General features: G+C 53.3%; 8 protein-coding genes and 1 non-coding gene across 9 annotated transcripts; 6 read left to right on the top strand and 3 right to left on the bottom strand.

The window, feature by feature from the left end:
- Positions 1–5,051: 5,051 nt before the first annotated feature.
- Positions 5,052–8,217, top strand: J4E90_005108 (uncharacterized protein; the record flags this gene model as incomplete). Its single annotated transcript, XM_051434666.1, has 4 exons — positions 5,052–5,055; positions 5,112–5,893; positions 5,960–7,890; positions 7,944–8,217. The coding sequence occupies 4 exons, from the start codon at positions 5,052–5,054 to the stop codon at positions 8,215–8,217; spliced, it is 2,991 nt and encodes a 996-aa protein (XP_051291922.1).
- A 250-nt stretch (positions 8,218–8,467) lies between these two features.
- On the bottom strand, positions 8,468–8,758 carry J4E90_005109 (uncharacterized protein; the record flags this gene model as incomplete). Its single annotated transcript, XM_051434667.1, has 2 exons — positions 8,468–8,727; positions 8,752–8,758. 2 exons carry the CDS (start codon positions 8,756–8,758, stop codon positions 8,468–8,470), a joined length of 267 nt encoding a protein of 88 aa, XP_051291923.1.
- Positions 8,759–8,793: 35 nt separating this feature from the next.
- Positions 8,794–9,326, bottom strand: J4E90_005110 (uncharacterized protein; the record flags this gene model as incomplete). Its single annotated transcript, XM_051434668.1, has 1 exon — positions 8,794–9,326. A coding segment is annotated over one exon (533 nt), but the record flags the coding sequence as incomplete, so codon positions are not given.
- A 1,148-nt stretch (positions 9,327–10,474) lies between these two features.
- Positions 10,475–12,118, top strand: J4E90_005111 (uncharacterized protein; the record flags this gene model as incomplete). The annotated part of the gene is made up of 2 exons (XM_051434669.1): positions 10,475–10,940; positions 10,989–12,118. 2 exons carry the CDS (start codon positions 10,475–10,477, stop codon positions 12,116–12,118), a joined length of 1,596 nt encoding a protein of 531 aa, XP_051291925.1.
- A 442-nt stretch (positions 12,119–12,560) lies between these two features.
- J4E90_005112 (uncharacterized protein) lies at positions 12,561–16,366 on the top strand (the record flags this gene model as incomplete). Its single annotated transcript, XM_051434670.1, has 2 exons — positions 12,561–12,566; positions 12,590–16,366. The coding sequence occupies 2 exons, from the start codon at positions 12,561–12,563 to the stop codon at positions 16,364–16,366; spliced, it is 3,783 nt and encodes a 1,260-aa protein (XP_051291926.1).
- A 340-nt stretch (positions 16,367–16,706) lies between these two features.
- On the bottom strand, positions 16,707–18,963 carry J4E90_005113 (uncharacterized protein; the record flags this gene model as incomplete). Its single annotated transcript, XM_051434671.1, has 3 exons — positions 16,707–17,207; positions 17,263–18,609; positions 18,655–18,963. The coding sequence occupies 3 exons, from the start codon at positions 18,961–18,963 to the stop codon at positions 16,707–16,709; spliced, it is 2,157 nt and encodes a 718-aa protein (XP_051291927.1).
- A 1,005-nt stretch (positions 18,964–19,968) lies between these two features.
- On the top strand, positions 19,969–20,553 carry J4E90_005114 (uncharacterized protein; the record flags this gene model as incomplete). Its single annotated transcript, XM_051434672.1, has 3 exons — positions 19,969–19,973; positions 20,104–20,110; positions 20,185–20,553. The coding sequence occupies 3 exons, from the start codon at positions 19,969–19,971 to the stop codon at positions 20,551–20,553; spliced, it is 381 nt and encodes a 126-aa protein (XP_051291928.1).
- A 1,162-nt stretch (positions 20,554–21,715) lies between these two features.
- Positions 21,716–23,435, top strand: J4E90_005115 (uncharacterized protein; the record flags this gene model as incomplete). Its single annotated transcript, XM_051434673.1, has 2 exons — positions 21,716–21,905; positions 21,955–23,435. The coding sequence occupies 2 exons, from the start codon at positions 21,716–21,718 to the stop codon at positions 23,433–23,435; spliced, it is 1,671 nt and encodes a 556-aa protein (XP_051291929.1).
- Positions 23,436–23,841: 406 nt separating this feature from the next.
- J4E90_005116 lies at positions 23,842–23,930 on the top strand. The gene has a single exon. It is a non-coding gene; the product is annotated as a tRNA-Asp (tRNA).
- The last annotated feature ends 3,493 nt before the right edge of the window (positions 23,931–27,423 follow it).

The raw sequence follows: 27,423 nt of genomic DNA on the forward strand, positions 1-27,423 counted from the left end.
AAGAAGCATTAGCTGCAAAGACCCGCAGGTGCCCCAGGCCAACTTAGAGTTGTTTGTGATTGGAGGCGTTGCGCTGGATAGACGAAGGGGACGGACGAGCTGGGCATGAAGCGGTGGACACGCTGGCGAGTTCCTTTTCGGGTTCCACCAGGAGTAGTGCATACCAGATTGTGCGAAACCAAAAAGCAACGGGCGGTTCCTAGTGGGCGAGGGCCACAACCGCCGTGGCCATGACCGTCGCGTCTTCGCGAGGCTGGCTGTGATGTGCTTGGCTTTTGCGATGCTGTGAAGTCTCTGCGGAGGTCGCGACAGGTTAATAGGTACATATTGTGGCGTGCGTGGGAACACGAGACGGTCCGACGCGGAGATGGGAGGTGTGAAGAATGAGGTTTGACGCGTCGGTGGCCGGTTGGCTCCTGCTGGTTGGGGTAAGACGCGCGAAAACAAAGATGCGGGGCGCTTATGTAACGCGTCACGCACTAGGCCGCGAAAGGTCTCGGCCTAGCTCCAAGCGCGATCGGATGCTCTTCTCCGCCTCAGCGCTGCCGGCGCGAGCTTCGCTGCCCGTACTTCATGCCTCCCTACATACATTGGCATGCGTCTGCATACGGCGCCCACGAGCTTGCCGCCAGCTGTCACCGGTCAGCTGCCCAACGGGGTTTTCGCTTCACGCTGCCACGTTCAACAGTCTGCCACCTTCAGCCTCAGTTCCCGAAGCTTCCGCGGCTTCCATGACACCGTGCCGCGACTACGACTCACGCTCCGCTGTCAGTCGCGCTACTGTGTGGTTTTCTTTGTACGCCACCTTCCACCTTCTCATTTCCCATGTGTGCATATCCGGAACGGCTGTTGAGCCCGGCGCCATCACGTTCGAACAAGTCTCGCCTGCCGCTCCCGCGAAGCACGCCCTCGAGACCCACACTGTGATGGTGGGACGGATCCATCTCCAAGGCGCACAGCACTTTCCAAGATCCCGCTCATGATAGCTAGACATGATCCAGGTAGTCGACGTCGGATGACGATTACCCGGCTCCTACCGCTGGTTACCAGGCAGCCGGTATTTCCACCCTAGGGCAGCTCAATCCTCATGTGCGGCTTCCCTGCAACTGATCATGCCTTTTCAGGACTGTCAGCACACGTCGTACCATCTGTCGAACTGCCTTTGTAATCCGCGGAACACGAGCACGTTCAGAAATGCGCATCTACTGCATGCTGTCGCCACTATTCAGTAGGCCTCGGCGAAACTCATCTGTCTAGCGGTCGTCAATTTGCTTGACGGGAGCTCAGCCTCGTCGTATTCAGCTGCTATTGTGGGGTAGACAGCCGTCCAAGACAGATGAAAATGGCTGCAGGTACCCCAGAAACCTCATATTACCCGTACGAGCTGCGCAAGCCATGCACTTCACCTTTGGATACGCTTGCAGCTCTAAGCTAGTAGTGGAATCTTCCGGTGCCCTTTGGAGTGTCCATCGCAAGCTGTACCGGTCGATCAAAGCGTATGCGATCGGCGTTGCATCGATCATCACTCGAACTGCAAGGAAGCTACCAAACAGCATGGGGACCTACATCGGCACTGCCATGAACCTGGTGCCGTTTTTGCGCTCACATCACACAAGATCAGCCATCTGCCTTTCACTCGTCGACGTTGATTCCTTCAGCCTGTTTTCTTCACTTCCTCGGAGACCGATTTGGCACTCCGCCGGTATTCAATTCCGCGACCTTGACGAATCACTCGTCATGACAAAGAGGCTACTCCGTTATTCGGTCCACGAGGAACTAAGCTTCGCCTACGAACAGTCGATCACTGACAGAGTTCATCGCGTCCTACTGTACCCATTTCAGGTCTTCGTGCTCGCGCTTGAAGTCTACCGGGCTTCGCGCGCGAGCTTGACGTCTTTACGTGAGGGACTTTGGGCCTGTACTTTGGCGGGTTGGCAGGTCTATAACGGTGGTTGGTACCGTACTCATTCCATGTCTCAGCACGTGAGTGTCTGCGTTTGAGGGTGATCAACATCGTTTCTATCTGAAAAATTGCCGCGTCACCAGCCAAATTGTTGGATTGCGCCATCTTTAATTGGGGAGTAATGCGAGATATTATCGCGGTCAGACCGGTCCGTGTTCACTGTCACACTCCTCTCGGTGGCGGAGGTTTTGATCTCAATCAATCAGACTGCACGAACGCGTCTTCAAGCACAGGAGAATTTCTCTGTGATGACGTGGGTTGCATTCGACTCTCGTACTTGAATTTATCCAGTACGCAGGTGCGCCTCGGACAGCCAGTGTTGTACATGACCCGCATACGAGAACCCAGGGATCAATGAGAGTGATTTGTTACATCGTCTTCCCACCCGGAGTATCAGTGGCATTCTCGTCAAGGAGTAGCTCCTCCGTCTGTAGCAATTCAGGCTACTTTGCAATTCGCGATGACTAAAGGGCCGATGAGCGGCCGTAAGCGATGTCTTCGCCTTTTTCGGAAGCCTTATTCCCTCGACCTTTGCATGTCCTATTTTGGCGCTCAACACAGCTAAAATAGGAAAGGACACCGCTGTCAAACGTTTTCAACACCCCTAGTTCAGAGCACGGTGAACCAACAGCAATGTCGCCGCGTTGCCTGCTACGGCCCTTCGGGTGCGATCGTCGGCATGACAGCGCCGATCTCCAAGCCACAAGCCACAAAACAGGCGCTACGGCTGTGCCAAGGTGACACAGTGGTAGAGTAATTAAGGTTGAGGATTCTCTTCCCGGGCCGCCGTCCACACTGTTCTAAGCGCAGGATGATGGGAGGGGCGCTCGTCGTTGCTGCTAATTCGGGTGGATCCCAGGGCTAAACCAAATCCAAACACCATGCGATACCCCTGTCCATTCAAACAGTGTACAACACGACGCATGCAACCTGCATGCACCAAATCCGTACCAGGTTATGAAATGCCAGTCACGCACCCTACTACCGGTATATTTTCCACCATCACTTTCCCGCTACCTGCTTTAGTGCGAGATGACGATGATCTCAGCCAGCCAACTCAATCTCATGCCATCAAAATGGCGATTGAAAGCCGTGTTCAGCTCATAATTAATAAGTATGGCGCTACTAGTAGCTCTTGGGGATGAGAAAAGGTGTGTGTCTGTGTGGCATTGCGGAGCATTGGTCTGAAAAGATCTTCAAACATGCTACCGCCTCGTCCAAGCCGTCGCCGCGAGTAGTCAGAAACACTGACGCAGGGAAGCAAAGAAATAATCACCCTGCCACCCGTCCACATGATCAACATAGGGACTGGAACTACTCAAGCGTTTGTGGGGTTCTCGGGGTTCTCATAGTATCAAGAGTCCCTTCCCTATATGCTTCCCTCGATGCACCATCTACATTGCTAAACAACGTCGACGAGTTGATTCTCGCCCATAATGGCAACAAGTATGGATCGCAATTGCGCCTTGACGGACGACACCTTTGGTCCCTACGCCGGCGCGGAATGCCGTGGCGGGTTCGACTTTACTCTTCTCTTTTCAGAGATCTTTCTCTCCATCATACCTCTATCTCTGTTGATAGCTATTGCTCCCTTCAGGATCTACCAATTGTGGTGGAAGGAGACCAAGGTCTCTAGGTCTACCTTGTTATACACTAAACTAGTATGTACTTCATCGCGAGCTCAACACTCAGGTATCTGACCATTACACCACAGATAGCATGGGCCGTCTTCACTGGCTTCGAACTCGCCCTTCTCGTTGTTTGGTCGAACCGACAAGTCCGCAACAGTCGTGCTGAACTCCCTTCCGCTGCCATCAGTTTTGTCGGCGCATTGTTGCTAGGATGTCTCTCCTACGTAGAGCATATGCGAACCATTCGCCCATCATTCCTCCTCACAGTATACCTCCTCTTCACCAGCATATTCGATATCGAACGTTCCCGCAGCTACGGACTCTCCCCAGAGCTTGAGCATGTTGCCACCGTCTTCGGTCCCCGCCTGGGGCTGAAGGTGTTCCTCGCTATAGTGGAAGCAAGAGACAAGCGCCGACACCTTCTGCCGGACTTCGCCAACAATCCCCCGGAGGCTACCAGTGGCATGTACAAGCGAGCGACTTTCTGGTGGCTGAACCCGCTGTTCAAAAAAGGATTCTCAGCTACGTTGAGCATCGAAGACCTCTTTCAATTGGACAAACACCTACAAGCCGACTACTTGCATCATTTGCTTGGATCATCATGGGCAAGAGGTAGGTCATGATCACGTCTGAACATTCTTCGCACACCCACTAATGCCAGAGCTCATAGTCAAAAACATCGGTACCCACTCTCTCTTCGGAATGACACTGAGGAACCTGAAATGGTCTATATTGGCAGTCGTGCCACCCAGACTTTTCCTGATCGCCTTCAACTTTTGCCAACCCTTCTTGATCGAAAGGGCAGTCCTCTTCTCCCAAGAAGAAGACACGGCGCAAACTTCAAACATCGGCTACGGACTGATCGGCGCATACATCATTGTCTTCATCGGTATCGCAGTCAGTATATAACCGGGATAACATGTCGTGGACAGCTGCGCTAACCAACCCTGCAGGTTTCTACCGGCCAGTACATGCATCTAACTTTCCGATTCATCACCCAAATGCGAGGCGGTCTCATCTCGATGCTATACAACAAAGCGACAGAAGTCACATTGACGGACGTGGACGCTGCGTCTTCTATCACGCTCATGAGCGCTGATGTTGAACGCATTGTTACTGGCATGGAGACTGGCCACGAGATATGGTCCAATACTCTTGAAATCACCCTTGCGATGTATCTTCTGGAGCGACAGCTCGGCGCAGCATGCGCTATTCCTATCGGCGTTGCCGTCCTCTCATTGCTCGGCTCGATAGCAGCCACCAGCTTGGTAATGCAACGTCAAGCACTTTGGCTTGAAGGTATAGAACGGCGTATCGCAGCGACTAATGCTATGCTCAACTCAATGAAGGGTGTCAAGATGGGCGGACTCACTGAAGTGTTACGAGATGATCTTCAGAAGCTTCGAGTCGATGAGCTCAATATCTCCAAGAAGTTCAGGAAGCTCCTCATCTGGACTATGGGTTTCTGTAAGTCCTGTATCATGCAAAAACTCCCCTCATTCACTGACTTTCGATAGCCTACATCTCACCAATCGTGTCGCCCATCTTGGCGTTTGCTGTCTTCTCGATCATCGCACAAAACAGCGGCGGCCAAAGCACACTGGACACTGCCACCGTCTTCACTTCCCTCTCGCTGTTCACACTCCTCACTGAGCCTCTAGGATCTCTCATCATGGCACTTTCTTCGCTCATGGGAGGTGTGGGGTCGTTCAAGAGAATCCAGGAGTTCTTGACGCTAGCTCCGAGAAATGAGCAGCGCAGATTCCCTTCCATCTATGGTGGCAGCACAACGTCGCTGTTCGCAGGTGAGTCGATCAAGGGATCCGAGAGTTCTCAAAAGAGCCGCGGCTCTGTTGAAGTGAAGGAGTTCAGTGCGCTCGGCTCTCAGGCTATCGTGATCGAGAATGGCTACTTCGGATGGGACCCGGTCAAGCAGCCATCTGGTACCTTGCAGGATATCGACATGATCGTCCCACGCGGGAAGATTACCATGGTCGTGGGACCGGTAGGGTGTGGTAAGTCAACCCTGCTCAAAGCAGTGTTAGGAGAGTTGCCTGTAATGGGTGGCTCCCTGCAGGTGTCTTCCCTGCGGATCGCCTTGTGCGACCAAACCCCATGGCATGTGAACGGCACAGTGCAGGAGAGCATTATCGGTGCAGCAGTATTCGATCATCGGTGGTACTCATCGGTTGTTCGGAGCTGCGCGTTAGATGAAGACCTCCGGCAATTACCTCAGGGTGATCAAACCGAGATCGGCAGCAAGGGTATCGCATTGAGCGGAGGCCAGAGCCAACGAATTGTAAGACACGCCAACACTCACCCCTCTTTTCTTGATTGGACATTACTAACCACTGTACAATTCCAGGCGCTTGCCAGAGCAGTCTACGCCCAGAAAGACATCATCATCCTCGATGACTGCCTTAGCGGTCTCGATGGCCAGACCGAGAACCGCATCTGGCACAGCCTCTTCGGCTATGAGGGGCTATTGAAGCGATGCAGAACTACTGTTCTTGTTGCATCCTCATCAGCCAAACGTCTACCCTACTGTGATCATATCGTCTCTCTCGACAGCAATGGTAGCATCTCGGAACAAGGCCCCTTCGAGAAGCTAAGCAAGTCAGGAGGCTATGTATCAGGCTTTGATCTCGGACGCGCCGACTGGGACTACCGCCCAGAGAAGCACATCTACGAAGAGCCGCCACGATACACTGAGCGTCAGGTCACCGACACCCAGCTCACAGAGGACGACGTCCAAGCGGAAGCGAACCGCCGCACTGGAGACACAGCCATCTACCTCTACTACATCAGCACTGTGGGCTGGATCCCGACGATCATCTTCATCATTTCCATTGTCATCTTCATCTTCGGTATCTCGTTCCCAACAGTTTGGGTGAAGATGTGGGCGGAGTACAACGAGAACCACCCCAACGAGCGACTCGGTTACTGGCTGGGCATCTACGCCATGCTTGGTGGGCTTGCTCTCTTCTTCCTCATGGTCAGTTGCTGGCAGCTCATTATCACGATGGTGCCTCGTTCCGGTGTCACATTCCACAAGAAGCTGCTGGATACAGTGCTCGCATCGCCCATGTCCTTCTTCTCCACCACCGATACCGGAGTGACGCTCAATCGCTTCAGCCAAGATCTCATGTTAATCGACATGGAGCTGCCAGTCGCTGCACTGAATACCTTCGCCACTTTCGTTCTGGTCATCGGACAAATGGTTCTCATCGCTGTCGCGGCTCCCTACGCAGCCATCTCATTCCCTGTCGTCATTGTCGCAGTCTTCTTCGTACAGAAGTTCTACTTGCGCACGTCGCGTCAACTCCGCTTCCTCGATCTAGAAGCGAAGTCGCCGCTCTACACTCAGTTCAACGAGATACTGGAAGGCTTGGCGACTATTCGTGCCTTTGGATGGCAGAGTTTTGTCGAAGAGAAAGCCAAAGCGCTGCTTGACCGCAGCCAGCGTCCCTTCTACCTTCTCTTCGCGGCACAACGATGGCTGACGCTTGTCTTGGACCTCGTTGTTGCAGCTGTTGCCACCATTCTCATCGTCCTCGTCGTCACATTAAAGGGAAAGCTCAGCGCAGGATATGTCGGTGTTGCACTACTGAACGTCGTACTATTCTCTCAAAGCATCAAGCTGCTCATCTCCTTCTGGACTCAGCTAGAAACACACATCGGAAGTGTGGCTAGGATCAAGAACTTCACCACCGATGCCATCGCGGAAGACCATGAGAGCGAAGATCACATTCCCGCTTCCAACTGGCCAAGCGCGGGCAAGATCGAATTCAGAAGCATCGAAGCATACCACCGACCCGGTGAGCCCGTCATCTCAAACTTCTCCCTCTCTATCAACCCTAGTGAGAAGGTGGCCATCGTTGGTCGCACCGGTAGTGGAAAGTCGTCACTAGTCCTCTCACTCTTCCGCATGGTCGAGCTCTCGTCTGGCAGCATTACCATCGACTCCGTCCCTCTTACCCGCATTCCTCGTCAAACCATCCGCAGCCGCCTCATCGGCCTACCTCAGGACGCGTACCTACTACCCGGCTCGATCCGCCTCAACGCCGATCCTTTGAGAGAGTCGAATGACAAGGCCATCATGGCCGCGCTGAAAGACGTCCAGCTCTGGGACATCATTGTGTCCAAGGGTGATGTCGACAAGTACGCGCATCCGCTAGATGTCGAGGTCGAAGACCTCCACTTCTCGCACGGACAGCGCCAGCTCTTCTGTTTAGCGCGTGCCATGCTCAAGAAGGACAAGTCCACCGTGGTCGTCATGGACGAAGCCACCAGCAAGTAAGTCATCGCACATCCCATCGCACTTTCTTAATACTAACAACGACGCTTAGTCTCGATGCTGCAAGCGACGCCCATGTTCAACGCCTTCTTCGCTCCCGCTTCCCACACCACACACTCATTACCGTCGCGCACAAACTCGACACCATCCTCGACTTCGACAAGGTCGTCGTCATGAACAAGGGCCAGCTCGTCGAGTACGGCTGCCCGCACAAGCTGTTGGACCGCCAAGGAAGCTGGTTCAAGAGCCTCTACGAGGACACCGCACGAGGAGGAGACGTAGAGGACGACGATGACGATGACGCGATAAACACCGTATCGCGATAGGCACAGAACTGGACATATAAATAATGATAATGGGGTGACGAGTTCATTTCTTTGCACATATGTCTGCGGGTATACAAAACATTTCCTCCTGTCATCACATCGGAGCCAAAAGGCGTTGGGGCATAGCAGACTGTGATCATTTATTTCCACCTCTATATTTATGAAGAAGCCAAGAGGTCTTCATGGTATCATCAGATGTTAATCACACTTTCATAATAAATACAATCATACTCCAGATCCTCCACAGAAATCAAGACGCACGTGAAAGCTCTACCATAACCTCCTGGCCTTGGTTCCTGAAACCCTGTAGCAACCAATTCTTGATACCGGCGATGACGTTCTCGGGGTTGCCATCGATAGTGTAGGCGGCCACCATGTCGCTCTTGATATACACCAGACGGAGGTGCTTCAGGGACTTGTTGTCGAAGATGGATTTCATCCCATACTTCCGAACAATATCCGCAACCGACCTCGTCACCCTTCTCTTAGCCCTCTCAGGATCCACCCGTTCTAACTCTTGAAGCTGTCTCTCACCGAACATCGAATCTGTAACCGTCGACGTATGCAGAGTGAAAGTCATCTCTTGTAGCTCAGGCAGACTTGAAGCGAGAGCGAGATACGGTTCGAACTTCGGTTATCGGTAATCCCGGAGAACCAGTGAAAGCCGTTCATGTCGACTTTGAGGATGTTCTTGTCGATGTCGGGAAGGACTTGCAGCATATCGCCGATGAAGTAGGTGTCGGTGGTAGAGGCGACGGTGAAAGTCAGAAGGCGGATGTAGGGAAGGACGGTGTTGTTCCATTCTTCTTCTTTTTCGGCGTTGAAAGTGATACCTTTGAGGAACTGGGGGCGACCGGGATTGGCTTCTGGTGTACTGGACTCGGCGGCGATGTCAACGGTGAAAGGGCCTAAGGAGATGGTATGGTTAGAGTTGGTGGATACAATGAGGAGAGGGGACTTCTTTACTATTGCAAAGGATGTTCCAGACGGCGATGTTGGCGTCATCGGGTACACGGACATGAGCCAATCCGTGGGCTTGAAGGTTGCCAGTGGTAGTGGGGTTGTTGGAGGTAGACATGGTGAGGGCGTGTATATCTTCTGGGTGGTGGCTCGGGTATGGGAAGAAGGATGATAATGTAGTGAAGTATGGCAGGCAGTGAAGTCTTGAAGTGTAGGTAAGGAGTCCAAGTCTAGTGGTGGTAGGGGATTCTTATATATGGCCTCAGTGCGAGACTGGGCTACGTCGTGCTCACCTGCCATGATGCCCGTGTGACAAGAGCGTTTGCTTGAGGCAAAGGAGAAGGTCAAGCCAAAGGCGAAGAGGAGACTGATGACGCGATCAATAAATGACCAACGGAGCCATGTCTAGTATAGTTGACAATGTGAGAGCGATAGTGGGCTGGTAAACGCGCATTTTAGCGCTATCTATACATGATTTATATTCGCAATTGCGTCCAGTGTGCTCATGAGGCTCTATCATCATATCAAAGAAGACGTCAGGGGCCATTTGCATGTGACAAGACTCTCTCATTGCCGTTTGTATCCTCATTCACGTCAAGTCAGGGGACTACATCAGGTCCAGTTTGACATGGAATCGGTGTGGCAGCGCTCCGCAGAAAATGATGCATGCGACTGACTATAGCAAACGCTCTGAGAAAGCCGGGTATCCGCAGATGTCCGAGTCTCGGTCGAAGCTCCGTCTGGTATGACGACAAATCTTGCATTGAGAGAATCGTCGTTTTGAGATATCGTAAAGTGAGGGATGTGTGCGCAGAGCGATTCGAGTCAAATGCGTTCTGCGAGTGTAAATGTCGGTCCCTCCCAACGAACAACTACTAATCACCGAAACTATTTCAGCAATAAAGTTGGGGCCGGACAGAATGTTAATGTATGGTGTTGTTCGCGGAGTAATCAAGACGGGCGGCGGGTCATTATCTGACCGGCTAAACTTCGCTGCTGACATAAACCCGGCCGTGTCTGTGACGCGACACGACACTCGGCGTTGGAAGGATCGTCGGAATGCCCAGAGTAATCGCGGACCCGTTTCACAGCCCCGGGGCCGTCGCATGTCCCAGGGCGCGCTCTACACACTCATGAACACCCTCACGATGATATCCAGCTAACGATAGGTATCACTGACTTTTGCAGCTTGCTCCTTGCGTCCTTTCTCTTTGTTACCGTCGCGCCATTGGCATGCGCGTCAGCCACATACCCGCCCCCCTTCGTTCCTCCCGCCGTACGTCCACGAGCTATCGCAATGGCATTACAATTGGGTTCGCCGCGAGAATCCCTAGAAGAAGATGGAGCCCTCTTGACCCCGACAGAACCGGCCTTCCTGCCACCGCACAAACCGACCAAGAAGCCATGGGTACTCCTCGTAGTGCTCATCTTTATCATTGTCGCAGTCGTCGATGTGGGTGCCTACCTTGCCGAGCCACCTCTGACACGTCTATTTGAGGAGAATCTATGTCTCAAGTACTACCGCGAACAAGACCCTTCGGTGATCGATGGCGACGGAAGCATACCAGAGCAGCTGTGCAAAGTGGATGTGGTGCAGCAGAGACTCGCGACCATTTTTGGCTGGCAGGACATGTTCAGCGCGATACCGGGCATTCTTTTGGCTGTACCATATGGCACCTGGGCAGACAAAGTAGGGCGGAAGTGGATCGTCACAGCAAGCTTGGTCGGGTTGGACCTTGCCTTCGTCTGGGTGATGATAATAAGTAAGACGGCATTGCACGAATCTTGTATATATGCTAACGTATGGGTAGCCTACTTCAATTCTCTCCCTTTACAGCTGACGTGGTTCTCGAGCGCCTTCACGATCATCGGCGGCGGTCCAATCGTAGCCATGGCTATCGGTGTAACAATGATCTCCGACATTGTGCCTCCAGAAAAGCGAACGACGGTCTTCCTATACCTGACGGCCTGTGTCCTTGTTGCGGAAATGCTGGCACCGATAATGGCAGCGAGGCTGATGGAGAGCGGGAACTGGCTGCCTCTGCTATTGTCACTAGCGATACAGCTCATGGGGGTTGTTGTGGCTCTGTTCATCCCCGAGACGCTGCACCTGCGCGATCTGCCTGAACCCAAGGACAGCGGAGACCAGGTCTTCGAGCTACAGCCCACGCCTACAACCAGCCACTTTTCGCTGCGAGCACAACTCCGCAACTTCCAGGATGCAGTGCACTTCCTGAGGAGCGATTGGACCTTGAGCCTGGTCGTCCTTACGTTCTTGGCCAACAGACTGGGCAGACAGTGCATCTCGCTCCTGGTCCGTTATGCTTCGAAGCGTTACAACTGGGAGATCAAGAAGGCCGCCTACTTGCTCTCATTCCGCGCAGCCACCAACTTGGTGGCTGTCACTATCTTGATCCCACTAGCAAACTTCTTTCTCTTGAAGAAGCTGCGATTCCCTGCACACTGGGCTGATCTCTGGATCGCACGCGGATCCATAGCTTTTACTACCATTGCCTTCTTCGTCATGGGTATTGCCGCACATCCTTCACTTCTGATCATTGGGCTTCTCATTTACAACATGGGAACTGGTTACACCGCTGCAATGCGATCCGTTTCCATTCATGTTGTGGGCGGTCAGTCGAGTCCTGATATTGGCAAGCTCATGAGCACCATTGCGATTGCAGAAAGTATTGGCGCTATGATCGCGGGCCCACTGCTGAGCGAGCTGTTCCAGGTGGGTATTGGTCTTGGCGGCGCCTGGCTTGGTTTACCTTTCTTGACCTCCGTTGTGGTATTCGCGTTCATGACTGTTGTGACGAACTATATTGACGTGGGGGATAAAGAGCCGTCCTATGTGCCGGTGCACGACGAGGATGAGGAAGAGATACGCACGAGTGCGCTGGACCATGAGGAACTCGCCAGGCATAGAGACCTGCCATGATCTTGATATACAGACAGACTGCCTGGCCCACATTTAGACAATTCGACTTCTCATGCGCGATCGCGAAGGCTTTCTTTTCCATTTGGGGCGCATGTCATCTTATCAAGGTAGTAAGACTTCCCCAGGAAGGTGCGTTCCAGAGACAGCGGTATCTCCTACCATGCGAGGCCTGAAGTCGCCGCTTCTTCCACAGCACAAGCAGTGACTTACAAGACTGCAACTGCCGCAACAACATTTGGCTGCTGTGTCTTTCTTCCCACATGTTCGAATGCATCACCTCTCATACCATACCGTTGGTCGTGCTTCATTACCGCTGTTTCTGCTATATGCCGTCAACACGTCTTTAGCACTGCTTCGCTAAGTTGGCCGCACCCTCTTACCACACTACTCCAGCAACCACAGTTTTATCCTGCCACTCCGATGCTTGCTCGTGCGAATAGCGATGCAGGTACCCGACTCCGCCGGTCTAAGTCTGCCTCGACCGTCCACAAACGTCCCACTTCCATCGCCGAACCGCTGGATCTAGATGCGATCAAACAGCAGGCCCTGGCTGCAGCCACTGCTGCCTTTGCTCGTGCGCAGGCTCAAAATGCGGCAGACCGTAATGCAAAACGCAGTGTCGAGCTGGCGAGATCGAAGAGCAACGCCAGCCGCAAGTCTCTCACCTCCCAGGGCAGCCACTTTCCTCCTCGCGACTCGAGCTTCCGGTCTTTGCAGCGTCCGACGGCCGAGCAGACGAGAAGTGCTCAACGCCTGTCTCAAGCTTCAGCGGACTCTATGGAACAGAACACAGAGCAATTCCCGCCCTTCTATCCTACTCCCAGCGTTCATGGGTCGCTTTCCATACCGCGATATCTATCGACGCAGCCTTCGATCACGTTCAGCGAAAATGCTAGACCTAGTTCCCAACCGAAGTCCTTCAGGCAGAGTGCTTCATCCTCAATTACCTCGCAGCAGATACGGAAGGCGCGTTCCATGTACTACGCAAGCAGTGTTCAGACGGGATCACCGATTGCTCGGCCGCCGTCCAAGTATCTTACAACACCACCTGTAGCAAGCATCAGCCCGGTATCAGAACCCTCGCCCATACCTCTACCCTCTCGAACGATTCGGCCGTCACCACTGGCAGGCCCGCGTATGCCGGTCACAGTCGGACCTGACACTACGCTTGACAAAGTACGAGATGAGTATCTACAAGACTTTCAGCAGAAGGCGGTGAAGCACAAGCCGTCGATGTTTCTAGCGCCCTTCAAGAAACGACAAGACAAAGGAAATGATAAGGGCAAGCGTGTCGCGTCGGAAGCGCAATCGTTCTCTACGAATTATCAGCAAACACCCGACGAGTCGACGGTGGATCTTGCTTTGAGCGACTTCGTGCCACCCCAGGGAATCAAGGAAAAGAGATCGTTTTCTGGCTCCCTCAAAAGCAAGATCAAGAAGGTCTTTCGGCGCACGTCGGGCAAGTCGACCATTCTTCCTGTTCAGCAGATCGATGCCAGCCGTGACTACTTCCATACTGCGCACTACAGTCCACCCACTGCGAAAGAAGGACTCAGTATTCCTCCGCCTAACGAAGAAACATTGAAACGCATTCGTGCTCGGACACCGTCACTTGAAGGCGCTTACCCCGCATTTCTACGATCTGGATCCAGAAGCAACAGCACTGGAAGTGCACGGAGTAACCGGAGTCTTCACAGCGAAGCTAATGCTGCGAACATATCAGCTTCTCGAGTTACAAGTTGGGGAACTACTACCACCAGCGACACGCTGACACAACGTGCCATGAAGCGAATGACCGTTATCCATGAGTCTAAAGATAGCATTGGGAGCGAGGCAGACCGTGCGGCATCTACGGGTGCTTCGCGAAGGAAGTCTCTGCCTCTCCCACCTCTCGCTGCTTTCCGCGATCCCATGCCCATGGAGATCCTCACTGAAGAGTCACTTACGCCTGTCGATCCCAAACGCGTCTTTTCTGCATTGATGAAAGAGATAGGATCGTCAAAATCACAAAAGTCTTCAAGCCCCGCCAAACGAACACCAGGCGCAGAAAGCGATGTTTTTGAGTCCAGTACTACCAAGCTGTTCTCTCATACACGAGAGTTGCATTCCAGTGGAAGTCGAAACCTTCGTAGCAGTATCGATCTAGAACAGCGACCACCATCACGACGACCGGCCACGTCCCAAAGCACTCAGAGCAAGACCAGCACGATCAGATCTTTTGGACGGGCGATCAGATCCACCATCCGCACAGTCACACCCATCGGACAACACTCATCACCTGATCCAGGCCCTATCAGTCGTGTGGATGGCACGAAAGGAGTAAATCGAAGAGAGGAAACGATGCCTTCGGCAGGCAGCACGCCTGAGTCTGATGATACACAGACCGATAGTGATGGAGCTGAGCGCAATTGTGCCGTTCAGATGTTTACTCCAACGCCATCGCAAATCGAGAAGCGTGTAGAGAGAGCTAAAGACCGTTGGAAGACTCCTCTGGATGGGGCAGAGCACGTCCAGTTCCCGCGTGAAACTGGCAGAACTTACGATGTCGCATCGTTTGTTCACCGGACTGATGACTTCACGAAACCGGCTGTTCAAGATGACAAAGAAGTTGCACCGGGCGCTCGTGGCATGGCTGGTCAATTCCCACGAAGACTGCCTGTTTCGCCTAGAGTATCCGTATCACCAGCTTCTCACACTGCCATGACGCCAATGTCTCCCAGCATCTATTCACGAAACACAGATGGCGTCAGCATCCTTCCTAATGACAGTGTAATGTCTTTCGGAGGGCCTGGTGAGGTTGAGCAATCTCAGGATGGCGGCTCAGCAGTCGTTTCAACTAGTCGGTCAATAAGAAGCTACGTTGTGGGGACGCCTTCTCCCCATCGTCGCGAACCTACTCGGACTAGTCGTGACTGGAGGGCTTGGTTGTCGCATGAGATCTCTGGTATGGAGCTTACCAGTCAAGAAGATTTAAGAATTCATGATCGGTATACCACTCCATCAAAGAAAGTCAGACCAGATTCGAGCCGTACATCGCACACAGAACACGAAGACACGACGGTGGTTCTTAGGGGATCGCTCGATATCTCCACGCCGCGACCGCGTGCCGAGGATACAAATGATAACACTGGAGTGACTGTTACTCGCGCAGAAGATCTCAAGCGTCGCGATGACGATGATGCACGTGCTGCGACGTTAGATGCGGAGAATTCTTCGTCGCACACCAGCACACGCGACGGCAATCAGACCCTACTTCGACAGATTGGTGATACTAAGAAGCTCATCAAATACTCTCAGCCCGAATCAAGGTCTCTTTCGAACAGGCAGCATCTACTGTCAACACCCGAAGGCCACGCATCTAGATCGCGTCCGGCTTTTGAAACGCCAGAATTGCCTTCAAGAAATGACCGGTTCTCGTTTCCTGATACTGGTCGACGCTCCAGTAGTAACGTCCTTGGATCGGCCACCGAGTCAAATCTGCCAGGCAAACCCCAATCCTCGCCCAAGTCCACACCTGATCCCAAAGCTACCACCAATACATACGCCCCAGCCACGAACGAAACTACACAGCGCGTACCTATCACTAACCTAAAGAGGAGCCCCGCACGCAAGGAGAATGTCACTCCTCCGTCCCTCCGCAGTCACGAAAGCTCCGCCATCTCCCCGCTAGGTCTATCAACGCGACCAAACTCCCAGCAACTACTGTGTACGCCCCGCCGCAACTCACCCAGCACCAACGTTCATACCCTTGAAACACCATCGGCAAAGAAGAATACCAGCTCAGCAGAAATAGTAACGCCCCTCCGTCCCCGTATCCGCGCAACATTACGGCCCATGTCCCCTGAGAAACTCGCTCGTAGACCGCGAAGCGCCTTCGACCTCCGCGGCTCCAACAACACCGGTCGCCCGACTGTCATAGACATGGACAACTACTCTCCACTTCCTGGCTCAGAGCTCCGTCGTCCAGCACTAACACTGAAAACTTCGACCAGCTCATTGGCCATGAGTAAGGAACCGTATCCCGAGACCAGAGTTTCTGTTGGGAGAGGAATCGAGAGTGTGCTTGGTGGTGAAAGCCCTGGGAACGGAGGCAGGGATGGCAATGTAACACCAGGTCAGCGAATGGCCGACAAATTCTTAAGGCAGAGGAAGAGTGAGAATGCTTTGTCGCCGGGTGGAAGTGCGGGAAAGCAGAGTCTGAGGGGCGGCCTGGTGTTGGTTAGGGAGGATACGCCTGCGTTTTTGTGACCACACTGTTATGTAGAGATATATGTATCGCGACAGGGATATGGCGACGGGACTCTTTGGATACACGTAAGGGTGGATATGCATGACATGGGGTTGGGTAATTGGATGGTCTTTGATGGGATATGGGGGCTTTTGGGCGGTTTTGCTGTTCGGTTGGCTACTTGGTATGGTATATGCCCGGTATTTTGTAGTTTTGCTGGCATCAATCGCAGTTACATCTTTACGTGTTCACGTCTCTATAAGCATACTCCGAAAAATACAAATACACAATAACAGGGTATTTTACTACAAAGGAAAAACGCTGATGTTGAATCCACCTCTTCTCTCTCATCCCATCCCATCACAGCAACTCCCCCTCCTCATCCAACCCCCCTTCGTCCTCTTCCTCCTCAAAATCCATATCCGCCGCCGCCTCATCAGCCTTCCTCTGCACCTCCTTCAACCCACTCATCTCCTCAACCCAACCCCTTTCATTCAGCGCCCTAGCCACAAACTCCCAAGGATCCTTATTATACGCCTCGAGCACCCTATCGCTACACGCAGAGCAGCAGTCATAGGGTTTGCCTTCGACTTGCAGGTTCGAGAAGGTGGATAGGTAGCCTCTTATCGTATGGGGAATTGTACCGAGGGGGTGTTGGAAGGGTGGTGGGAGAGCGGGGTGTGAAGGTGCGGGTGTGGGGGGAGTGTTGTTTTTGGGTTGGATGGAGGGGGGTGCTGCGCGGGCTTGGGAGGGGTGCTGCAGGATGGACATGAGGAGTTCGACGAGGAGGGAGGAGGCGAGCGGGGCGACGCCGGGGCGGGTTACGGTGCATTGTTGGTCGAGGGTCGCGTTGCTTAGGGACTGTTTTATTGGGGTTAGCGGTGTGAATCTAGAAGTATGGGATAAGGGAACTTACATCTGCGGGCGCAACGACGTCGTTGCAGAAGTAACATCCTAGTTCTACTTCTCCCCTTCCTTCTTGCGTTGTCTTCAGGCCGTGGCGCATGACTACGTAGGTGTCGAAGCCTAGTGCGGCGTTGAGGACGATCTTCCCGTAGGCTTTGCCCATGACGGTCGGCAGCCATCTACTCTCTCGTGTGTCCATGAGCAGGAAGATGGCGTCGTGTTCGCTGATCAGCTGCTGTAGCTTCTCAAACTCGGCCTTTGTCTTTGCGCTATCGGTCATTGGGTGACCCAGCATCGGTACCTCCATGACGTGCCCTTGAGCGTCAACGCCTGGGTATATCTCTTGCAGAGCCTCTGCCGCCCTTTCGGCTTTCTTTGCGCCGCCTTGTAAACAGTCGTTGAAGTTGAAGAGAGGCTGCCGTACGGGGTTAGAGAAGCTGACTGTGGCGTTGTCGATGAATGTGATCTTTCTTACACCCCATCCCATCAGCGTTCTTGAGACGTAGGTGCCTAATGTTCCCGCTCCGAGCAACAGACACTTGCAGTTCTTGATGACGTCCAGGTCGATGGTAGGAGCTATCCGCCACTTGATCAGCTTGAGGTTGAGGTCCACAGCCTGATCTGCCAGTTTGCGCTCGTCCATGTATTCAGAAAGATCCACGTTGCGCGATGTCAGCTTGCCTGATTCTGTCCGTTCCCAGCCCGTTACTTTGGGCAACTTGGGTGTCTGTGGGCGAGTGTCTGGTGTTTCGGAGGTGGGCACTGCCTCGGGTATTGGGTCTGACCGTAGTTGCAGGATCAACGAGTTGGAGTGGTCACGTCGTGTGTGGGTGTCGCGATAACACATGATTTGAGCGTCGTTGAGGTGCCACCGATTCCGCATCAGCACGAGCAAGTTGCGAAGGGGCCAGCCTGGGTTGGTTTCGTATGTGGAGGGGTCGGCGAAACATATGAAGCGATCTTTGCTATCCACCTTGTCGAAGAAGCCCTTTTCGTAGGCCTCCAGTCTGCCTATGGACCATGTGTATCCAAATTCTTCCAAGGGTGAGACGGGCGTTTTTGGCCTCTCTTCTGGATCTCCGCCACCTTGTATGCGCTTGGCTAGGAAGAAGCCTCTTTGGCGGACGTCTGAGCTATATCGCCACGTCTGCACCGCGTCTACCAAGTATGTAGTCTCCCTAGAGTGTAGCCTTGTTGCCTCCCCAATCTGCTTCCACGGTGGATCTGACTGTATGGCGGGGAAGCCAAAGTGGTATGTGAACTTGTACTTCTTGAGGTTTGCGAAGATGATGGCTGTGAAGGAGGAGAGGAGGGAGGGGCATTCGTATATCGAGCCGTCGTGGATAGCATCCCATATCTATGCCGCGTCAGTTTTGATCGCAGGGAGAGATGCTGGACGTACTGTTTGGGCGCATCGTTCGAGTATGGCGGCGCGATCGAGACTCTTGTAGTCTTCTATGGTGTTGCAGTTCTTGATGATGCCTTCGGCGCGGCAGAACGTTGGAGGGGTATCGTCCGACGTCAGCGCATTCGGGTGTATCTGTACTCGCATAGATCGCGACGAGTGCTCTCCAGGACGGACTTCGTACAGCCCGAGCACCTTGCGCGCGGAATCGTCGAGTTTGTCATGGTTGATTTTGATGTGTGCGAGAGCGGCATAGAACTGAACGTCGACATCACTCAGCCAGGGCGCAAACTTGAGGGTGGACATGGTGGGCGGTAATAGCAGATGGTGGGGTTGCGATGAGACGGAGTGAGGATGCGTGGCGAGGCGGAGATGTAGTATGCAGGGGATGTGTCCTAGCAGGCAATGATGATGCCAGTCATACGAGCAAAAGCAATACACGTGCAGCTGTCAAGGGCGCCTGCATGTGACAGTGAATGTCCCAGTGATGCTGAGGCAGCCGCACGCTTCACCCCGCGCGCCGTCATGGGTCCAGCCCTGAGCGATCGATGAGCGAGGCCCCGCCACGCTAGACGCGTTCCTGCAGCCGACCACGCGCTTACCCGCTGTTAGCAATCCGAGATTCGATCCACGAGTCCGCCCTTGCTGTTCCCAGGATACAGCACATCTAGACGACATCTATCGCTATGCTTATTGGATTGTGCGGAGGCAAGCACCGTCCGAGATTATATGAGACGAGGCTGACAGGGTACAGGAATATGCGCGGGCAAGTCGTCGATAGCTTCGTACCTCGTCGAGGAGCACCAGTTCATCCGCCTACGCCTGGCGCGAACTGCTGAGACGCCCCCAGAAGAGAAGTCAGCTTCCAACACACGTGTCCCTTCGCCGGTCAAGTCGTCCGTAGACGCACGGCATACCTTCCCGAGCATCGATTCGCTACTCGACTTCGTCACGTTGAGATGGAGAGAACGATTCGTTACAACGGACATATGGGACGAAACGGTCGTTGATGCCCTGCTGAGGCGTCCTTTCTTCCTCCTCGTCAGCGTCGACGCGCCTGTCAGTGTGCGATGGCAGCGGTTCAAGGCCCGATGTGCTGCCACGGACCACACACCGCCTACTCTCGAGGAGTTCGTTCTACGCAATGACAAGCACTTGTTTGCTCCCAGAACAGGCCTAAGCGCCCTCTGTCAGAGAGCACAGCTGAAGCTACTTAACTCGTCGTCCGACATGGCTTCCCTGCGTAGTGCCATCTTGTTCCTGGACCTCATGGACGAGGCCCGCGTACGGCCAAGCTGGGATCAATACTTCATGCAGTTGGCAGACCTGGCAGCGCGCAGGAGCAACTGCATGAAGCGACGAGTCGGTTGCTGCATAGTACGGGAGAAGCGTGTCATTAGCACCGGGTACAACGGTACCCCACGTGGCATGACCAACTGCAACGAGGGCGGATGTACGTTCACACTCAGGAATCCCCACGACACAGACTAACAACATACAGGCCCCCGCTGCAACAACGCCGCACAGGGAGGCGTTGGTCTCTCCACCTGCCTCTGCCTGCACGCCGAAGAAAACGCCCTGCTCGAAGCCGGCCGTGACCGCATCGGCGAGAACGCCATCCTATACTGCAATACATGTCCCTGCTTGACCTGCAGCGTCAAGATTACACAGGTTGGTATCAGTGAGGTGGTCTATAACCAAGGCTACCTCGTGGACGACCAGACGGCCAAGATCTTTACTGAGAGCGGCGTCAAGCTGCGCCAGTTCTCGCCGCCTGCAGACGGACTAGTGGATCTGAGCATCGGCGTGGGCGCAGACAAGCAGGAAGAAGACAAGGCAGAGGATGCCAGAGAACTACTCGATGATATGAACTTCCTGCGGCCTGTGGACAATTAGAACAAGCTGTCAGCATAGACAAGCCAGATAGAAACCACGCCATCCGACACGCATGTAGTCAGGTGGGAAAGGCTGTTGGCGGCGCGTGGTGGCGCATGGCGTTGCTCAAGGCCAACGCCTCACGAGGTGCGTGCGCATGTCAAAGGCCACTACATGTCTTGGGCAACGACATCATGCCAGTTCCGGTGCCTACAGACCTTCTGTTGGCCATCAATTGCGATGCGCATCGTTCCAACTTCGACATGCTAGGGTTGGCGTTTGGGTACCGACGATGAAGGGATAGCTACAAGAAGGGCTGGCCATAGCATAGCCTTGCCGGGCAACACCGCCACGACCGCACACGCGACCGTCAGCAACGGTTCGGTTCGCCCGCGTGGCCCTTCTCATATTAACAACCTCAAAAACGCGCAACACTTAGACTTCGCATTCGGCCCATGACGTTTGACCTTGAGTTCCGTAACTCGTGTTGCTGACTTCTCATTTCCCCGCCTCAACAGTACCCTGAAGTTTAACAAGCTTCGGCCCGCCTTGTCGGGTTGAACTTGGGCCTGATGACGCGCCCACGCGGCGCGGTACCAAAACCGTCACTATCACGGTCACCGCCATGCGATAGCAACATGAATCTTTCGTAATTCGCTTTACGAAGACATACGGGAGAAATACCGCTTGTCCTCGTCAATGTACCTACGGTAACCGTGCTATCGTCCGTCGCTCCACAAGCTTGACCAAGCCTCGACAAGCATCCGCTTCCGAGGCTTACACTCTGAGCTGGTCTGGGCACATCGAATGCACTAAACAGAGCCGCGGCGAATCAACGCCAAACATCATGCGAAAATCTCGGTCTAATCTTCGTGTAGTCCTGCTTCAGGAAGGTGCCTAAGGTTGTGCTTCTGTTTGCACTGCGTCATCTCGCATACCTCGTTGGTGCTCGCCCTTCGGCTACAAATCTCAACGCGATAGCATGCCCTGCACGACCCGGAAAGTGGCGTTTGCGAGGTTTATTACCGAGCCTTGCTGATGCCTCCGCCAACCTCCTGCTCTTCCGGGGTAAGCGCAAGGGTCTGTATACCGCAATGCCGTCACGTAGCAAACGTTCAAATACTCGCCTTGGGCCCGGTTCTTCCGTGCCAGCTCACAGCCGCTTTCATCAGTCAATTCCAAGATGAAGCTCCTTTCAGTGGTTGGTTCTTTGCTGTGTGCTTCTACAGCTCTTGCTGGAAGCTCGCCACACAAGCGTGGTGTGTTTGAGAAGGTCAGGCCTGCTGTCGAGAGGCGTATGCCGGGAGAGGCTTTCAAGCATCCCGAGATCCAGAGGCGTGCCGAGAGCTTCTTCTTGACCAACAAGACTGAGTGTTAGTATTCATTGTCATACTGTGATACATCAGACTGATAAGCCAATAGCCTTCGCCGTCAACGGTACTGGTATTCCAGAGGTTCCTTTCGACATTGGCGAGAGCTACGCTGGTCTGCTGCCCATCTCGGATGATCCGGAGGAGACGCGAAAGCTCTTCTTCTGGTTCTTCCCTTCCACTCAGGCTCAGACCCCCGAGGAAGTTGTCATCTGGCTCAACGGTGGCCCAGGATGCTCTTCGCTCAGCGGTTTCCTTACGGAGAACGGCCCGTTCACCTGGGAATCTGGCACCCTCGCCCCAGTCCAGAACCCTTACTCATGGACCAACCTCACCAACATGCTCTGGGTTGAGCAGCCCGTAGGTGTTGGATACTCGCAAGGTACTCCCAACATCACCGACGAGGTTGAGCTTGGCAATCAGTTCCGTGGTTTCTACAAGAGCTTCGTTGATCTCTTCGGACTCTACAACTGGAAGACCTATATCACCGGAGAGTCATACGCTGGTTACTACGTCCCCTACATTGCCGACAGCTTCATCACTGCCGACGATGACAAGTACTTCAACCTTGCCGGTATCTCCATCAACGACCCCATCATTGGTGACGAGACCATCCAGCAGCAGGTTGTCCTCCTCCCATTCGTAAACTTCTGGCAGAACCTGCTCTTCCTGAACGACACGTTCATGGAGCAGATCACCCAGCACCACAAGGAGTGCGGTTACACCGACTACATGGACAAGTACTTCACCTTCCCCCCACCACAGGGCGCTTTCCCCGTCCTCCCCGACCCGTACAGCTCGGAGAACTACACGTGCGACCAGTTCGACAACTTCTACTCCGCTATCCTCGAGGTGAACCCCTGCTTCAACATCTACCACATCACCGAGACATGCCCGCACCCATACTCCCAGCTCGGCATAGTCAACACCGGCGACTACTCGCCCCCAGGCGCCGAGATCTACTTCAACCGCACCGACGTCAAGATGGCACTCCACGCCAACGTCAGCACCGAGTGGCTCCAGTGCACCAACACCAACGTCTTCGGCAACGGCGACGACGAAGGTTCCGACCAATCCCCCGGCCCCGCCAACAACGGCGTCCTCCAGCGCGTCATCGAGTACACAAACAACACCATCATCGGCTCCGGTGACCTCGACATGCTCCTCAGCACCAACGGAACCCTTTTCGCCATCCAGAACATGACCTGGAACGGCGCCCAGGGTCTCTCCGAGTACCCCACCACCCCTCTGTACGCTCCTTACCACCCAGAGTACAACGGTGGTGCGCTTGCGGGTGCTGGTTACCAGGGCTACTGGACTGCTGAGCGCGGTATGATGTTCTACACTGCCCGTCTTGCTGGTCACGAGCTGCCTGGTTACACGCCTGGTGTCGCGTACCGCATGTTGGAGATTCTTCTTGGTCATATCAAGGACTTTAGCAGCACTGAGAACTTTGTTACGCAGACTGGTAACTTCACTGGTACCGGAACGATTTACAGGAGGGGTCTCGGTATGGGTAGCATGCAGTTTTAGATGTGCCTGAGGAAGATGTTATGAATTAAGGGATGTGTAAATGGAAATCTAAATGATACCACCATACCTCATTTGCATACTGAGTTCATTTGTGTGATGAGCGTGATGCTGTTCGGGGGGTATATGGCTGCATAGTAGACTGTTGTCGAAATGCTACACTTGACATCGTGCTGTGTTTTGGGTTCCGCAGATGACTCGAGTCGGATCCAATCGCCGCCGCGGCCCAAAGACCCCCACCACACAAATTTTCACCACACCAATAACGTCATCTAAGAGTGACTTGAGTAGGTTGAGCTCGTCGGAGAGACGAACGCGCCAGTGCCACTGCACTTCAAAACCTAAGTTTATGAGTGCACAAGTCTCGCGTTTTGCCATCAACCACCTACTCAACTATCAAGTTGATCAGTCTTCAGTAGTATAGTGGTCAGTATTTCCGCTTGTCATCTTGCAAAAGACAACTCGCGGGAGACCGGGGTTCAATTCCCCGCTGGAGAGCTTTCCTTTTTGCTCTTCCTACTTCCCCGTGCCTACCCATAGGTAGATGTGACGTTGCAGACCTGGGTAGTCGGCGCTGACACGTGATTAGTGATCATGTACATGCTTTTTGCATGTCGCGGAAGCGAGGCATAGTGTATAATAGTGTTAGAGTAGTCTTGGGATGCACGCGAAGTGTATGCGGTATGTCAAATGTTGTTTTTGCAATAAAGTCGACTTGGTGGCTCGGTTAGGTCCGCGGGTTTGAAAATAGACCGCGGAAGCTAGGGGCTTGTAGTCTAAGGGTGCATAAGAAGTGTATTATGTACATGGGATGTGGTATGTTGTTTTTGTTGGAAGGGTGTTTGGGGGGGATTTGGTCCGTGGTTTTGGGATGGGCAGCGACCCGTGGACCGCGCAAGTGTGTTATGCGAGGTGGAAGACGCAGAAGACTAGGTATATGCTATTTAGATGGTGCTTTTGGGGACTAGAATTGTGCGCTTCGTGGGAGATACATGTGCTTCTTCAGTCTGGACTTGGGTGGAATCTAGATACATCCGGAGGTTCAGGCAGGCGCGTTAGGGACACGGCAGCGCGATGTTTGGGGAGCCCCGGCCGGAGGTGTCCCGCCTGGCCGCCTGCATCGCGAGTCCCCAACCATCACCTACGCGACATCTGGACTACTGTACTTCTTACGAAACCTGCATGATATCTATGTTTGAAGCGCATTAATTATTAGGTCCGCAGATGCCAGACGCAACACGACAACGCTATGTAAAAGCAACCACCGTCAACCTTGGAAAGACGTGGCACAGTTGCGTTGCTTGGACCTGCCGGCCACCTTTCCCAGCTGCCAAACGCTGGCACGCATCGATGTCATCAAACTCCCAACCTGCAGCACATTGAGAGGAAGGTCGCGCGAATCCCTTAAACAGGAAACACTGGAGAGTATACACGATACTCCTCCATAGTCACAAACCGCAGTCCCAGACACACCGCAGTAACCTTCCAGTTTCCCTTTTCGGGAGTCGCGGACACAGGCGCGGATGCCTCGTCCCAGCTTCCAGACTCGACCTTTTTTAGCGGGTCTGAATAGACGTCTATTCTTGCGAAGAGGGAGATGTTGAGCCTGCAGAGGTAGAGGTACGAAGTCAGTACATGTCTCACATGCACTTCGTACAGTCAGAACTTACCTAGGTCGCGGGCGATATTACCCACACTACTTCGTCGCCCATGTCCGGCTTGCTGTGTCACGTTGAGAGAGTCTGAGGAAGCAGCAATGTCGGTGCCATCAGTGCTGCGCCTCATATCAGGCGAGTTACTGTGGATCAGAAGCATGTCCTTCTCGACGACATCTAAGACATCGAGTAATTCGCGTTTGGATTTACTCTTGTTTCGCATCTCCTGGACCATCTAGCAAACGATCGTCAGCCTTCGCTACGTGACGGTAGTATATATGCACTGACCTTTGTCACAGGCGGGTTAGGCTCTGCGGAGAGTTTCCCCAACTTCTCTTCGCAGTTGATACGAAAGAAGCATGGACTCCCAGTACCAGATTCACATTTTCGCTCATGCCTGAAGACCTTAAGGTCCTCGTGACCACCAAAGTACCAGCACACGAACTCCAAAAACACACATCCAAGTGCCCAGACATCGCATTGGAGGCTGATGATACCCTGCGGTAGTCGACACTCGGGTGATTGATACGACTCTGAGCAAGGCATGATTATCTTGTTTCTCACCGAAATACCTTCTTTGTCGCTGAAGTGCGCGGTTCCGAAGTCAGATAGTTGCAAAGTGCCAAAGTTCGGGGTTGACGATTCAGTAGAAGATGTATGGGGAAACCAAAGAATGTTGTTCGGCTTTATGTCTCCGTGCCGGCCAAGCAGAATCTTGGACTCCCGCTGCCCGACGGATCCAACCGATTGTGAGCGACTTGGCACATCTTCAGTCTCTGATACTGCGGAGGTGATCGTGGAAAGTACAAATGTTCCCGAGTAGGTTGGGTATTTGTGCATGTAAGAGACCGCCCCAGCTAGACCGCAACATTGTTGCCGCAGCCAGGTAGCTAGTGCCGCATCGTTACAAAACGATCGAGGGTCTTTTGCCCAAAACTGATCAAGGTTCATTTCGGCCCAAGGAAAAATCAGGAAAATGTGCTCATCTTGCTCGTAGGTCGCCAGTAGTGATATCACATGATCGTGAGCATGTCGCGGCTTTTTGAAACTCTGGAGCACCTTTAATTCCTTCACGCCCCCTGGGCTGTTTTTAAACATCTGTTTTACCGCAACCACATTATTGGGAGCCTAGACAAGATTAACTTAGTTATAACACATAATGTCGATGTTCATTTACCTTCGTTCTGTCGAAGTTGTGATGATGGGGATGGATCTTAGCTTTGTATACTCTCCCGAACCCACCTTCACGACCCGTATCCTCCCAAGATGTGAACGGAATGACTAGATCCTTCGGCGCTTTGAGATGTGAGAATTTTCTGCCGTCTAGCCCCCAGAAAAAGGGTGCAAGAACCCACCACTGGCATTTGAGGAATCGACTTCTGTCGCGTGGCCATATGAGGCACTTGCGTGGCAAGTTGCGCCGCAGTCCCAAGATATCATTCCCAGGGCCAAGAGGAAGGTCGGCATCCGAGACTTGTTGGTCAACGAAAGACCATATTCTACTCGGCTGACCTATGAACAAAAGGACTGCGAAAATCTGTTTGTAACATGCTCTTTCAGGTGGCACTCTAGTGCCATCATAGGAACGCCGCGCCTGCTCGTTCTGTACACCCTCTTCCTCCAAAGGCAAATCGATCCTAACATCAAATGATAACCGAAAGGTACGCCGCCAAATCTTCGTCGGAAGATATACTGCCTTTCTTGACAGTTCACGATCTACTGACGTCTGCGTCACAAGATCGTCTAAATTGCGCATCGGAAGGAAATCTTGATTATTGCGAGGCGCGCGTGTTAAGGCTGCTCGAAGCTGATCATATAGTCGAGATGGATCGAACACAGGAGGTCGACGTTCCGCTCTCTCACGATCTGGTGAGGTGGCATGAGTGGCAGAGCGAGTCCTCAGTAAAGTCGTCTCGTCCTCAGATTCTGTCGGTATTGTAGCGGAGAGGAGGGCACTTTCCGAATGACCCCTTCTGTGACGACCCACGCCTCGAATCAGATCGCTGAGACGATGACTTTTGCGCTTATGGTGAGATAATGTCGGGGATCTGTTCTCTTCGCCCATCTTGGCTGCTGCTGCTGCTGCCCGATTGAAACCGCGCTCATCAGCTGTGTAACGTTCCTCCGAATCGCACTGTGTAATCTTGTGTAAGCCACTTTTCGTCAAACACTGTGCTATACCTAACTAATTCACATTAAAGATACTTCCTCAACCCGAGCAACGGTATATCCCGCGAATGAACCACGAAAGACTGTTTGTGAAATATACTTTCGTTCGGCCTATCTGTTGTCAAGACATGGATCCTCTGCACTTCCAGCTGGCTAGCCTGATCGCT

The sequence above is a fragment of the Alternaria incomplexa genome, assembly GCF_024043165.1.
Source record: "Alternaria incomplexa strain BMP 0042 chromosome Unknown scaffold_6, whole genome shotgun sequence".
NCBI classification, from domain to species: domain Eukaryota; kingdom Fungi; phylum Ascomycota; class Dothideomycetes; order Pleosporales; family Pleosporaceae; genus Alternaria; species Alternaria incomplexa.